This window comes from Sporothrix schenckii (genome assembly GCF_000961545.1).
Source record: "Sporothrix schenckii 1099-18 chromosome Unknown Cont38, whole genome shotgun sequence".
Taxonomy (NCBI): Eukaryota; Fungi; Ascomycota; class Sordariomycetes; order Ophiostomatales; family Ophiostomataceae; genus Sporothrix; species Sporothrix schenckii.
In genome coordinates this window covers 661,239-673,078 of record NW_015971139.1, presented here as the reverse complement: position 1 = coordinate 673,078, position 11,840 = coordinate 661,239, and the positions used below count along the sequence as shown (strand labels likewise).

General features: G+C 57.7%; 2 protein-coding genes across 2 annotated transcripts; one reads left to right on the top strand and one right to left on the bottom strand.

Moving 5' to 3' along the window:
- Positions 1 to 354: 354 nt before the first annotated feature.
- SPSK_05827 (hmg-i/hmg-y, DNA-binding protein) lies at positions 355 to 4,719 on the bottom strand (the record flags this gene model as incomplete). Its single annotated transcript, XM_016732537.1, has 1 exon — positions 355 to 4,719. One exon carries the CDS (start codon positions 4,717 to 4,719, stop codon positions 355 to 357), a length of 4,365 nt encoding a protein of 1,454 aa, XP_016591926.1.
- An 836-nt stretch (positions 4,720 to 5,555) lies between these two features.
- On the top strand, positions 5,556 to 8,744 carry SPSK_05888 (uncharacterized protein; the record flags this gene model as incomplete). Its single annotated transcript, XM_016732597.1, has 2 exons — positions 5,556 to 5,735; positions 5,817 to 8,744. The coding sequence occupies 2 exons, from the start codon at positions 5,556 to 5,558 to the stop codon at positions 8,742 to 8,744; spliced, it is 3,108 nt and encodes a 1,035-aa protein (XP_016591925.1).
- Positions 8,745 to 11,840: the final 3,096 nt, after the last annotated feature.

Genomic DNA, 11,840 nt, shown 5'->3' with positions numbered 1-11,840 from the left:
CTAGAAAAATAGAAAGAAAAAAAAATAGAAAAAGAGAGAAGGGAACGGGAGCGGGCAACATGTACGAGTAGACGTACCTTGACACATATTATTGGGAAACAGGACAGGACTTGGAACGGGAAACATCGAACGGCTCAAACGAAGGCCACGAGGACGATGGTGGGATGCGGTTGTTAGATACCCCTACTTTTTGCCATTTTACAGCACATCTATCTCATAGGCGTTGTTCTCTGAAATTATTCTTTTTTCATCATATTTTTCATCCCTCTTGTGAATATTCGCTGGTCCAAGCCAATACATGCAAATGCTAAAAATGCCGTTATGGATGTTATGCTTTTGTGCAGGTGGCCTGTACTAGGAGTCTGCATCGGTATTTTCTGGCCCTCCTGGTGACGAAACAATCAAATCGTGGCGCCGGTTGGTACGGGCCGGTCCAGTCTCGCTTCCCGGGACGCTCTGCTGTCCTTCTGGCCTTGCCTGGTCGACCAATGGAAACGGCGCGATGCTGACCAAACCCTCCACAACCGTATCCAGTGCTGGGACCAGAGGCGGCGGCGGCGGCGCTGCGGCTAACGCTGCCGCGTCTCTTGCATCAGCTTCGGCTGCCTCTTTGCCGAGTTCCGCCAAGACTGCTTCGACCACACCAGCCCATTCGTTGCCGGCTGTCTGCATGACAAGAACAGGATTGATCTCGGCACCGTCGAACCAGCGCTCTTTGCGGACGGCACTCCGCGAGCCGCCTTCCAGCGCGGACATGGCCGTGCGGGTTGTACGCATTCGCTTGGCCGGCCGACGGCGAGCAGCCGCGGCTGCGGCTGCAGCTGCAGCTGCCTCGCTGCCCGTCGCATCACTATCCGACGTGCTGGCTCCTGCAGTGCCCGAAGACGCCGCAGGCGTGTTGGGACCGGCCGCTTCGGAGAGGAACGAACTCAGCTTCTGGCGTTGCTTTTGCAGGCGGCTTTCGTAAGCAACGATGCCACGCACAAAGGGAGCAACGTCCACCGCTATGGGCTCCAAGTTGCGATCAAAGACAGACGGCTCAAGATGGGACGACGATGTCGAAGTTGTCGGCGTCGGCGCGTAAAAACCGGAGTAAAAGCCGCCGCTGGATGCGCTACTGGCTACAGCAATCGGATCGAACGCCAGTGAAAAGTCGATCCGTCTGACTGACGGCATGTCGCTGGCAACTCGTCCTTGTGGTTCAGCATGCTCCTTGCGGATGGCGGACATGACGGCCGGTTCGTCGAGGTTGTGCAGACAGCCGCGTGCGTCAGTATTGTTCTTGTTGTCAACGTCCGTTGTCGCTGTACCATCACGCAGGATACCCTTCGCAATACAGCGCACGGCCGTAGCCATGGGCAGGCGCAGTTCATCAAGCTCGTGGGCAGGGGTTGTCCGTTCAAGCAGCTGCTGGCCTAAGATGTAGTCTTCGTGCGCCTTGTGCGGCAGTTCGGGCTGCGTCGCGTCTAATGGCAGTCTGTCCCCTGTTGCAAACACCATGGACGACACGAGGTCGGCATCGCTCATGGCATCGGAAAATTTTTCGTACGCTTCGAGCAGCTCCTGCCTGTGACTGCGGTGATCAGAAGACAACTGACTTGCCGCCCAAGACGAAAGCGCGAGAGAGTCCTGCCAGTCGCCCACATCGAGCCGCCAGTCGTTCCAGGCTTGCTTTACCAAGGTCTCCTCGACTTGACCGCGGTACGAAGCTGGTGCGTTCGTGCTGGCATTGGCCGAGCCGGCCACCGAGTCGTTATTCAGCCATCCCATACCCTCCTGGTACGTATTTTCGCTAACAACCCGCTTGATGTGCTGGTCATCGTCGCGGTCGATGCCTTCCGGCCACCGCTGGTAGAACCAGTCGAAGCCACCGCGCCTATCTCCGACACTGATCTGGCACCAAAACTGGAGGTCGGTGAGCGAGGCCCGGAAGTCGCGATTGCGCACTTCGTAAAGAGACTGCACGGCCTTGCGCTGAATGGAGTGACCCTCACAGGCAGCAATCATGATGAGACGGTCGATGGCTGCGTCAGCGGGCGGAGGTGTGAACCGGAGAATGGCGTGCAGTCGCAGATTGTGCAGCGGGATCAGCGTCTCGTCATTGCAGGTAATGACAAATGGCCGCTTTGATTGCACGATGAGGTTCATAACCGTGGCCCAAAACTGCTTGTCTTCCTCGTACAGCAGGTCTGCCTCCTCGAGAAGAATCAGTGACTGTTTTTGGCTCGGTTTGCCTTCGGCGGTCGTCTGGTCTGTCCTCTTCGTTGTGCTCGTGGTCGTAGATGGTGGCTGTTGCGGCTTGAAGAACGAACTCATAGTCGGCTGCTTCTTGTTAGGGGCGGCCGGGGCCATCTCGACTTCGGCCATGGGAAAGTCCGGGTCCGGATCGCCATCGGCATCCTCCAGATCCGGCTCATAATCATCCACGAGATCGATGGGCTCAGCCGACGCGGTCGCTTTGAACAGCTTCTTGTTTTTGTGCTGGACGAGATGGTTTCTGGTCATGTCGCCGATGCGGTCAGTTACATCTTTGCCGTTCCGACGGCTGCTTGCATTGATCTCGAAGACCTCAAATCCCAGCTCTTTGGCGACAGCATAGACTGCTGCTGACTTTCCGCTCCCGTGGGGCCCGCTGATGACAATGGCGTTGGTGAGCCTAGCACCCGCACGGCCAGCTTTGTCAAGCAGGTTACCCGCACGGACGACTGTCTTCTTCAGGAGGCCGTAACGGCCGCTGGGCGACCAGTCGGCCTCGTTGTCAGACGTCTCGCCGTTGTCGTCTTCATCGTCACTTGAGACAATGAAGCCGTCAAGCTTGTTCTTCTGTTTCCTCCGCTTCGTCCGTCCTTTTGCTGCGGCTGCGGCTGCTGCCTTCGATTCTACGGGCTCTGCCGACCCCGTATCGACAGAAACGACTTTGAGAGCCTCCAGCCAGTTCTTGAGAATGATTGGTTCCGGGCCAGACTGCAAGACTTCAACGGCGCAGGACGGAGCGTATTTCTGGGCCCAGCTCAAAGATTCGCAGTGGTGTTGGTCGAATGCAGACAACGTCGTGGCGATCGAAGCGAAAAGAGATTCGAGGCCTGGATGGTTTGTGCGCAGTTGCGGCGTGATGCGAGCCTGCAGCTTCGGGCCGCTCTCAATGTGCTTCTGGGGGAGGCGAAGCTCCGGCGGGGCAGGAGTAAACTCGTCTGAGTTGGCGTTACGGATATCTTGGATGACCAGATCGACACCTAAGCTTTGCAACTGTTGTTCTAGGATGGACTCTCCCTTGCCGATCGTAACGGCGTAGCCTTTTCGCTTCTTGTGAGGGAGAAACGTTGAGGGAGAGCCAGGCATGGCAGTGCGAGCCGTTAGAGGGTCAGTATCTCCTTCGGGGTGGACGTGAACGGCTCCTTTCCACGGCCAAGCTGGGTGGCAAGCCCCCGGCACCCGCAGCATGCCATTCTTGGCGCCAAACTGGGGCATCCTAAACCCAGACGACGACTGGGGGCCACGCCGCTTAGGCGAGCAAGGCGTCGAGGTATAGTAGTTCATGGAGCTTCCGCCAGCAGAAGACTTGGATGTGGTAGGAGTGTATGAGGTGCCATCTTTTGCAGCGGAAACCTTTGCGACACCGCCTGTAAAGAATGGGTGGGTGTTCTTCGAAGAGGTGTTGGTTACCGGCTTTGGCGTCGCGGGAGTGGCGGCGGGTTGTTGTTTGGCAGCTGCACCAGCGGTAGATTTAGCAGGTTTTGTTCCCTCTTTGGTTTTTGCAGATCCTGCAGCAGATGGTCGCAAGGGAAACAATCTGTGTTCGTCATTTAAGATGGAGGCGATCATGTTGCTGATACGCGCCCGGGACTCCGGATCCTGCGATGGGTAAGGGACGATAAGTGGTGTTGGGATGGCGCTCGAGCCGCCTGACTTCTTCTTTGGCCTGCCAGGCTTGGTGACAAACGTTTCCTTGGGCTTTGGCGGAGAGCCGATAGTTCCTGTTTTCGGGTTGAACTGTAACAGACGTTTTGGCTGTTCTGCCGGGGCCGTGCTGTTGCTCGCCTCTATCGCGGGTGTGCTGGCGGCCGTACTTGACTGGGCAGTGCTCGGCAGGCCAGAGCTGTCAGTAAGTCCCCCGACCACTGTGTCGCCGTTATCGAGTCCGAGTATGAGAGGAGACGGCGAGCTGGTGTCCGGCACGACCGGTGCTAGGCTCGCTATATTTTGAGCCGGGGGCGATGACCTTCGATTCTTGGGTGGCCTGCCACGGCGCTTCGGCTCGGCGGCTGGTGGGATGGACTCGGAGCGTTCGTCAGCCAAGCTGGCTTCTGGCTTCCGTTTTGGCTGCTGCAGTTTTTGGAATGCGTTCATTGGGACTGGCGCGGATGGTTCTGCAAGTGCAGGTGCCGGTACAGGTGCCGCCTCAACATTCGGTGCAAGTGCGGGCGTTACATGCGGGACTGTGGCAGGCATCGGAGGCAGTGAGACGGGGATATAAGCTGCTGAGAGAAAAGACGGCTCCGGAGGATGCATCTGCGAGGTCGGAAGAGGGACAGCTTGTCCCGGGTTTGGCTGCAATGCGAGAGTCTGCTGTTGAAAAGCCTGCTGAGGTTCTGCTTGCAAGGACATGCCTTGGCTTCCCGCCGTACTGCCTCCCTTATTGTCGTTTCGGCTCGGCTTTGACGGCGCGAAGAGCGGATGCAGCTTCTTTTGCTGGCCGCCGCCCGGCGGCTCGCTGGCCATGATGGCAACAGCGGCAGACGACATAGATCTAGACACCGGGTAAGTGGTTAGCCGAGCTCCTACAGCTGCTCAAGGAGTGTCTCGCCCGCCCGGCATGACACTGAGGCAGGAAACCAAGCAATGCATACCTCGCCGTCGGTCACGACTCCCTACCAGCTGCTTCCTTCCAATGGATCGGTTATGATACTGGTTTCTGCATCGGCGTATCGACTGTGCTGTCAGTTGTACTTCATGCACACTGTGGGAAAGTCGTAGAGTATTTGTATTGATGTTGATTCTATGCTGACGAATAACCGGTGGACTCTGAATGCGTGTTGGTTGATGTGTTGTCTTGCTTCCGTCCGAAAGTCTTTGCTCTGGAAGTTTTGTCCTGGTCTTGCTCTCAGGTGGCAGTTGTAGTGGGACGTAGTTTCCCGTTCTCAACCTATTTAGCAGCAAGACGCGTTGAGAGAAGGCGCGAATGGCGGAGCGTGGAAAGCGCGTATATCCCTAAGATACAGTGGGTCCAAGTAGGCGCAGGCACGTGCTCTGGAAAACACAGTGCTATTTTTACAGTGACTTTAGTTGTGAACACTGTCCAATTGAACGCTAGCGACGCCGACTTTTGCGGGCCGCTAACGACTTGCAACTTTTTTTATAGACCTAACTTTTTTTTCTGCCGCCAATTTGAAGCTTTTCACCGCGCCAGTTTCTTCACCTTCGCAGCATCCGGACGGACGACCAGACAAACACACAATACACTCCTAGACCGCATAACTGGCAGTCTCAGTGTTTTGACCGTCCTCTGATCGTCCTTCCAATTTCAGCGTTGTGTTTTTCGGCCTCACGCAGCAAAGATGACGTCCAATTTCCACATCCAAAAACCCTATGTGCTCGCCAGCCTCCCACGATCACTGGCCCAGGTCGACGGGAAGAGCGTCGTCGGCGAGGTCTACGGCCAGCGGCCAGGCGTCAAGAAGCGCAGACGGGCCGAGGTGGTGGTCGGCATCGACGGCGAGTCTGCAAATATCTACGATGTTTGTGCCCTTTTGCCGTTTTGGCCTTCCGACTGCTGTTGTTGACTTTTGCATTTGGCTGACTTTGTTCTTTGGCTACAGATCGCATCGTCTCGTCTCATCACGTCCTACCCCATTCCTCCGCAAGCCAAGTTCTCCTGCGCCCCCTGCTCCATCCGCCTGCGTTCATCGTCCAGCAGAGACGCCACCGTGGCTCGCTACACATACATTGCGACCCGCGAGCCGGCACGGAAACTATCATTGTTCAAGGATACCGTCGAGGCAGCCGGTGCCACGGCGTCCGAGTCTGTGACGGCGAGCCTGGGCCGCACAGGTGACATCGTCGCTCTACACACTCTGTCTCTGCCCGAGAAAAAGGCAGACGCGCCCGCGTCGTCTGTGGTGGTGGATCTGCTGGCCGTTTACAGCGACGGCCAGGTGACCTGTTTCGACGGTGAGACGCTCAAGGAGAAGTACAAGGCCTCGGTTGCTTCGCTGTCGCAGGACCCTGTGCCACGTGGCTCGAACGTACTTGTCGAGTTTGTGCAGATGGGCCTCGCTTCTGATGTCGTCAAGGGCCTGGGATTGGGCGATTATTTGTCCGGCATTTTCTCTCAGACGATCGACGCCGAGGGCGGCTTCAACCCGGACATTGTGTTTGTGATTACGACTGTGACTGGCGGCCAGGTCGGGAATGGTGCCGCTCGTTACCTGCACATTCTGTCTGCCGACTCGGAACGTGACGTCCTCCTGCAGGCCCATTACATCCGCCTCCCCACCCCTACGGCCGGTGAGACTACAGACGGCGTGGTCCTCAGCCAGCCGACCTACCGCCTGGATGTCCTGTCGGGGTCTCTGCTTGCTCTGGAGGGTGAGAGCATCTTGTCGTACGACCTGACTCGGAGCGTCCCCCGCGTTGTCAGCAACATTGCCATCCCCGGCGTCACCTCCTTCCTGCGCCTGTCCAAGTCGAGCATCCTCGCCGCTACCCCGACCTCGTTCTCCGTCTACAACCCCCTGTTCAAATCCCTTCAAGCCTCGACCGCCCTCGACGTCCAGGCATCGGTCAAGTCCTCCCGGGGCGAGGCACCCAAGTCCGACAGCAATGGCAGCCGTGCCTGCTCTTTCGTTTCGTTCTTCCCCCAGCTCGAGCTGGCCGTCGCTCTGCTGGACTCGAACCTCGTTGCCGTTCAGCTGGAACCGCCGCGCACGCGGAGCAAGAAACGCCGCGCGGACGGACTGCTGATCGACTCAATCGGCCGTGGTTCGTCGCTTGCGGACGCCAGGACGAGCGCGGAGTCTGCTCCACTGCCAAAGAAGTACCTTCCCGGCACCATGTCGGCCAGCTACCTCGCCCAGTTCAACGCGGATGCCAAGAGCGCCGATGCTCTGCTCGCGGAACAGGACATCCCGGGCTTCGACGATTTGCTCGCTGAGAGGCTCGGCATCCAGTCTCTTAGCGACTGGCGCTGGCAACGGCCCCTCGAAGCCACGGCTGCTGTCGACGCTATGGACGAGACGCAAGATGGTGACGAGGGCAACGCCGCTACGAACGGTCTCCCGAATGGCACAACAAACGGTCTTACGAATGGGCTTACGACCGGAAACACTACCAACGTACGCACGACCACCCCTCCACCGCCATCTTCTTCAACACACCGTGCCAAGTACCCGCTCGCCGACCGTCGCTGGGTCGTCTACGCCATCAGCCGCATTTTCACAGTCAAAGAGCAGGCCGGTGGCCGCCTACGGCTGCGGTGCAAGGTGCCCTCCAGCGACATCCTCAACTACCTCGTCGATGCGGGCCACCTCTCCGTGGCCAACACGCGGTCCGCGCTACGCGAGTCTCTGCGGGAGGTCGACGATGACGACCAGCTGTTGGGCGAGTCGCTGCCGGCTGTGCTGGCGCACGTCGACCCCAGCCTGGACCTGCTGCTGCGCTGGCTGTACGAGACGAAGCTGGGCGCCACGGAGCTGCTGAGCGCCACGTTATTGCTGATGCGCAGCCTTGAGCTCGTGGACAAGCCGGCTGAGCAGCCTAAGCTTCTCGAGGGGACGCTGCTGCGCAACGGCGATGCAGCAGCGGAGGGCGAAGGCGAGGCGGACGCCGCGCACAGCGGCGACAAGACAGCGCCGCCTGAGCAGCTGGAGCTGGACGAGCTCGACCAGCAGCTGCACCTGGCCGAGTACTTTTTGCAGCACGTCGAGAACGACCCGCGCGACCTGGCCCTCGACATTGCCATTGGCAAGCTCGGCAGCTGCCCCGCCATGGCCACCGTGCAGGGCCTGCGCCGCATCTTCCGCACCGACGAGATCCGCGCCCTGATTGAGGTGCTGCGCAAGCAGATGGTGGACCAGGGCTGGGCGACGCGGTACATGGACATGGACGAGCCGTCGACGACGACGGACACAAACGGCGCCGCCGCTGGTGCTGCTGCTGCTGCTGCTGCTGCTGCTGCTGCCGACACGACGCCGCTCAACTACAGCATCCGCCTGATTGCCGACCTGCTGTGCCGCTGCATTGACGCGGTGCGGCCTGGCGAGTGGCTCATCAACGACGAGGAAGTCGCTGCCTCCGCTGCTGCTGTTGCTGCTGTATCCAACGACGACGCTCCATCGTGGTCCGAGGCCGCAGCGGGCGGCGACTTCTTTGCCCTCCTCAAGTGGCAGGTCAGCGCGGCGCTCGAGGGCGTCCAAGAAGCCCTGTACCTGCGTGGCCTCGTCGGCGAGGCCGTGCGCTACGGCATGGGCGTCGAGAAGATCGCATCGAAGGCGGCGCACCTGGCCAAGAACAGCCAGGGCGACGAGGCCAAGGCGCGCCCCCAGACGGTGGCGGCGCCGGCCGCGGCGTCTGTCGTGAGCGGTCTGCCGCTGGGCCTGCGGGCGCCCACGGGCCTCCCACGGCATACGGACGTGACGGCCACCAAGGTCGTGTACGGCGGTGAGATTGTGAAGCGGACGAAGCGTGAGATCGGCCACCTGACGAGCAAGAAGGTGGGCGCGTACACGCTGGAGCGGATTGTTTTTTAGAACCAAAGGACGCAGAGGAATGGGCTTTGCATTGCATCTAAAACGCTTGGGAACGATACTGTAGAGCATTTGCTTCACGACACATAAGTTGGACCTCTTTTGCGTGTAATTTTGACAGGTTTATCTCTATCTTCTGCAATGAGTTTTATGGAGCCATGTGCATCAGTCATGAGCAGAGTCATCTTGAATTATTGTAAATCGTGAATCATATCTTCTCATCGCCGGTTTCACTTTGGTGTGACATCTTTCCATTTTGAAAACTATTCAAAGCACCTGCGTCGGAGACGCATAATCACACAAACATGTCAGTTCGAAAGCGACCCAAAAAGCGGCCGCATGTCTCGCCTCACAAACGAAAATGGCCCTCTGTATCACGGTTGCATTCATGCACGACGCCTGTTTCCGCTTCCCGCTCGCGGCCAGGAACTGCAATGTGCCACAAAACGAAGCCTGTTGGCTTGCTCGCATGGCGTTGGTCCTCGCTTTGGTCCTCGCTTTGGCTGCTGCCTACGATGCCATGCATCACATCCGCCAGCCTCGTTTTTTCTCGTTTTTTCACTCGGCATACATCCATTCTCATTGTGTAACAGTTTTATTGTCTTGCATGATGTTCTGCCAAACGACCCATCAGCGACTCTTTCTCACACTGCGGCTTCCGTGTGTCGTTGTAATGGCATCTGGTTCGTCTGGTTCGTCTGGGTCGTGCTTGCCAGACGAGTCACATCCTTGTGTGGTGGTTGATCGCGCCTGCCTTCGGCTGTGCCTTCCTTTACCGAGCGGTTTTTAGCATATTTTGCTTGCCCCGAATCACACTTGCTATCGCGGTGTCTGCCTTTGATCGCTCCTGCCCGCCGTAGACGACAAGGCAGCTTCGCCTTCCTGTTCGGGCAGCAATCAGGGATAGACAATGTTTTGATTGCAGAGTGCGGAATGTAAGATATACTCGTCCAACTGTTGTTTCCAGCATCCAACTAGAACCATCCCCTTTCTGATTGACCGGCTCTCTGGCCCAAAGCGCATTTCTTTTGTGTCTCCCGGCGGTACGAGGCGCAGCACGTCCCTGGGAAATCCTCGCGTTGCCCACATGCAAGTCATTCAAGCGAGCCGTTAGTACACTGGGCGGATGAGCTCCACCAAAGTGTCTCCGCCAAAACGAGGACCAGCTAACGTTTGAGTCAGATAGAAACGACTGACCGAGCGAGAGGAGCCCGAGCTGGACTAGAAGCCGAGAGAAGTCAAATGGAACAAAGGAGCGACACAGGAGACCCCAGCACAAGCTCTGCTGCAAAGCACAGCCCGAAATGCGCGTCACATATGGCCTAGTTTGGCGGGCGGCAGCGGGCTGACCCAACGAATCAGCACAATACAAGCCCCCATAATGACAAGGAAGGACAAAGAATGAAGCTGACAGGTGGGAACCGTTCGCAGAAAATCGGCTGCTAAGCTCGCGCATCAAATCAAGGTCGTCCGAAGAAGTGGATTATGCACTGGGCGAGGCCACCACTGGTTGACGCAGTGAGGCTGGAGCGCACGTTCGAGGTCGTTCTGGTCCTTTGGAACGTGCAGTTTCGAGTGCGTCCGCGACCTCTCCCGCTATCGCACTGAACTCCGCCAGGCCAACTGAAATGACCCGTGGTGGCGCAGCCTGTTTCTGGCTTCGAGAAGTATTGTATGCTTCGAGGCATTGGGGGGGTCATGGGTGGACAGGGGACAAAACAAGGCCAGAGAGGCGGAGGAGTTGGAGTGGCAAATCGTTCTCCAACCTCAACCAAGCGGAAGTTGGGCTTCAAGGTTGGTGGCTTGGCTGCTGCCCTCCATGAGACTTGCAGCCCCATGGCCAATATCGCCCAAGGCCTCCCTCGATATGCAGCTAACAGCGCAGCGCGAAGAGGGAGGGGGGAGGGGGGGCACACACCAACTCCTATGCAGCCGGCAGCAAGAAGGAATATTCGAGTGTCTTTTGCACCACTTTGATCATCCGGTGTCTTGTCTATGACCAATCAGCCTCTGTCAAGGCTGCCGAAGCGCTGCACCAAACAGGCGTTCATTGGGCAGCCCTGTCTATTGAAACAGCGAAACGAAGTTGCTCACTTGGGGGACGCCCCACGCACAAATGCCTGCACTCTCGCAAGACGTCACTGTCCACTACAGCAGCACATGAGGAAACTTATACCCAACCCCTGTTCATGTCCCCCGCTTCGCGCTCAAAGTTGCTGATAGGCCAGGACCAAGCCATTTTGTCACTGAGAGGCTTGAATGTTACGAAACAACGCCAGAATCTCTCCCAATCTCCGGAGAGGCCAAGTCCTCTTCGAAGCCACCTTGTGGAGTATCACATACAAGCGTCTATACAGTGCAGAGCCTCACACCTGGTCTGATCACCAGACTCACCTCGCACAAAACACTCTTTGGTCCTTCGGTTCGTTGTGTCTGTCTATGATTTTGGGTGCCTGAGAAGAGGGTTCCTCGTCTGCGTCGCTGCAATGAGGAGCGCGGCAGTTGGCGACCGGGCCGGACCAGGTGGGGGTAAAAGAGTTGGGCACGCGTTGGACTTTGGGATCCTGCTTCTGGCCGGTGGGCTTAAGTGTCACATTTTACGTCTTCGTCTTCCCTCGTTCGCAGTTACCCGCCGAGGCTTTCTGTATGTCCTCAGCGACACACGTTTGCACACCCCTGCCGGGTAAACGCATGCATCCTACAGTCGTTCTCTGGTCCCCTCTCTAGACCAAAGGCACGCTTCGAAGCGAGTTTCTGTGGTCTTGATTAGCTGGAATGCTCTGCACTTGCAATCAGGCCCCAGCCAGTCGGAGTTGCAGCCCTCTATTTCCAGTGGACTCATTTGAATTTTGGAGATCATACGGCAGGCTCTGGAGGATGTGACGACAAAACCACCTCCACCGTGCAGCTGTCTGTTCTGCTAGTGACGCGCTTCGTTTCGCTCCTTGCGACGCTGTTATTATCACATCATCCGGCGGACCATACAGTGACGCCTGGCGTTTATTTTCTGCTTTACGGATCAAGTGCTGTTCGGCGCGCAATACATTCCCATCCGCCTTGTATTGAATTCGACTCTTTCGGTATGCCTGTCTCCCATTC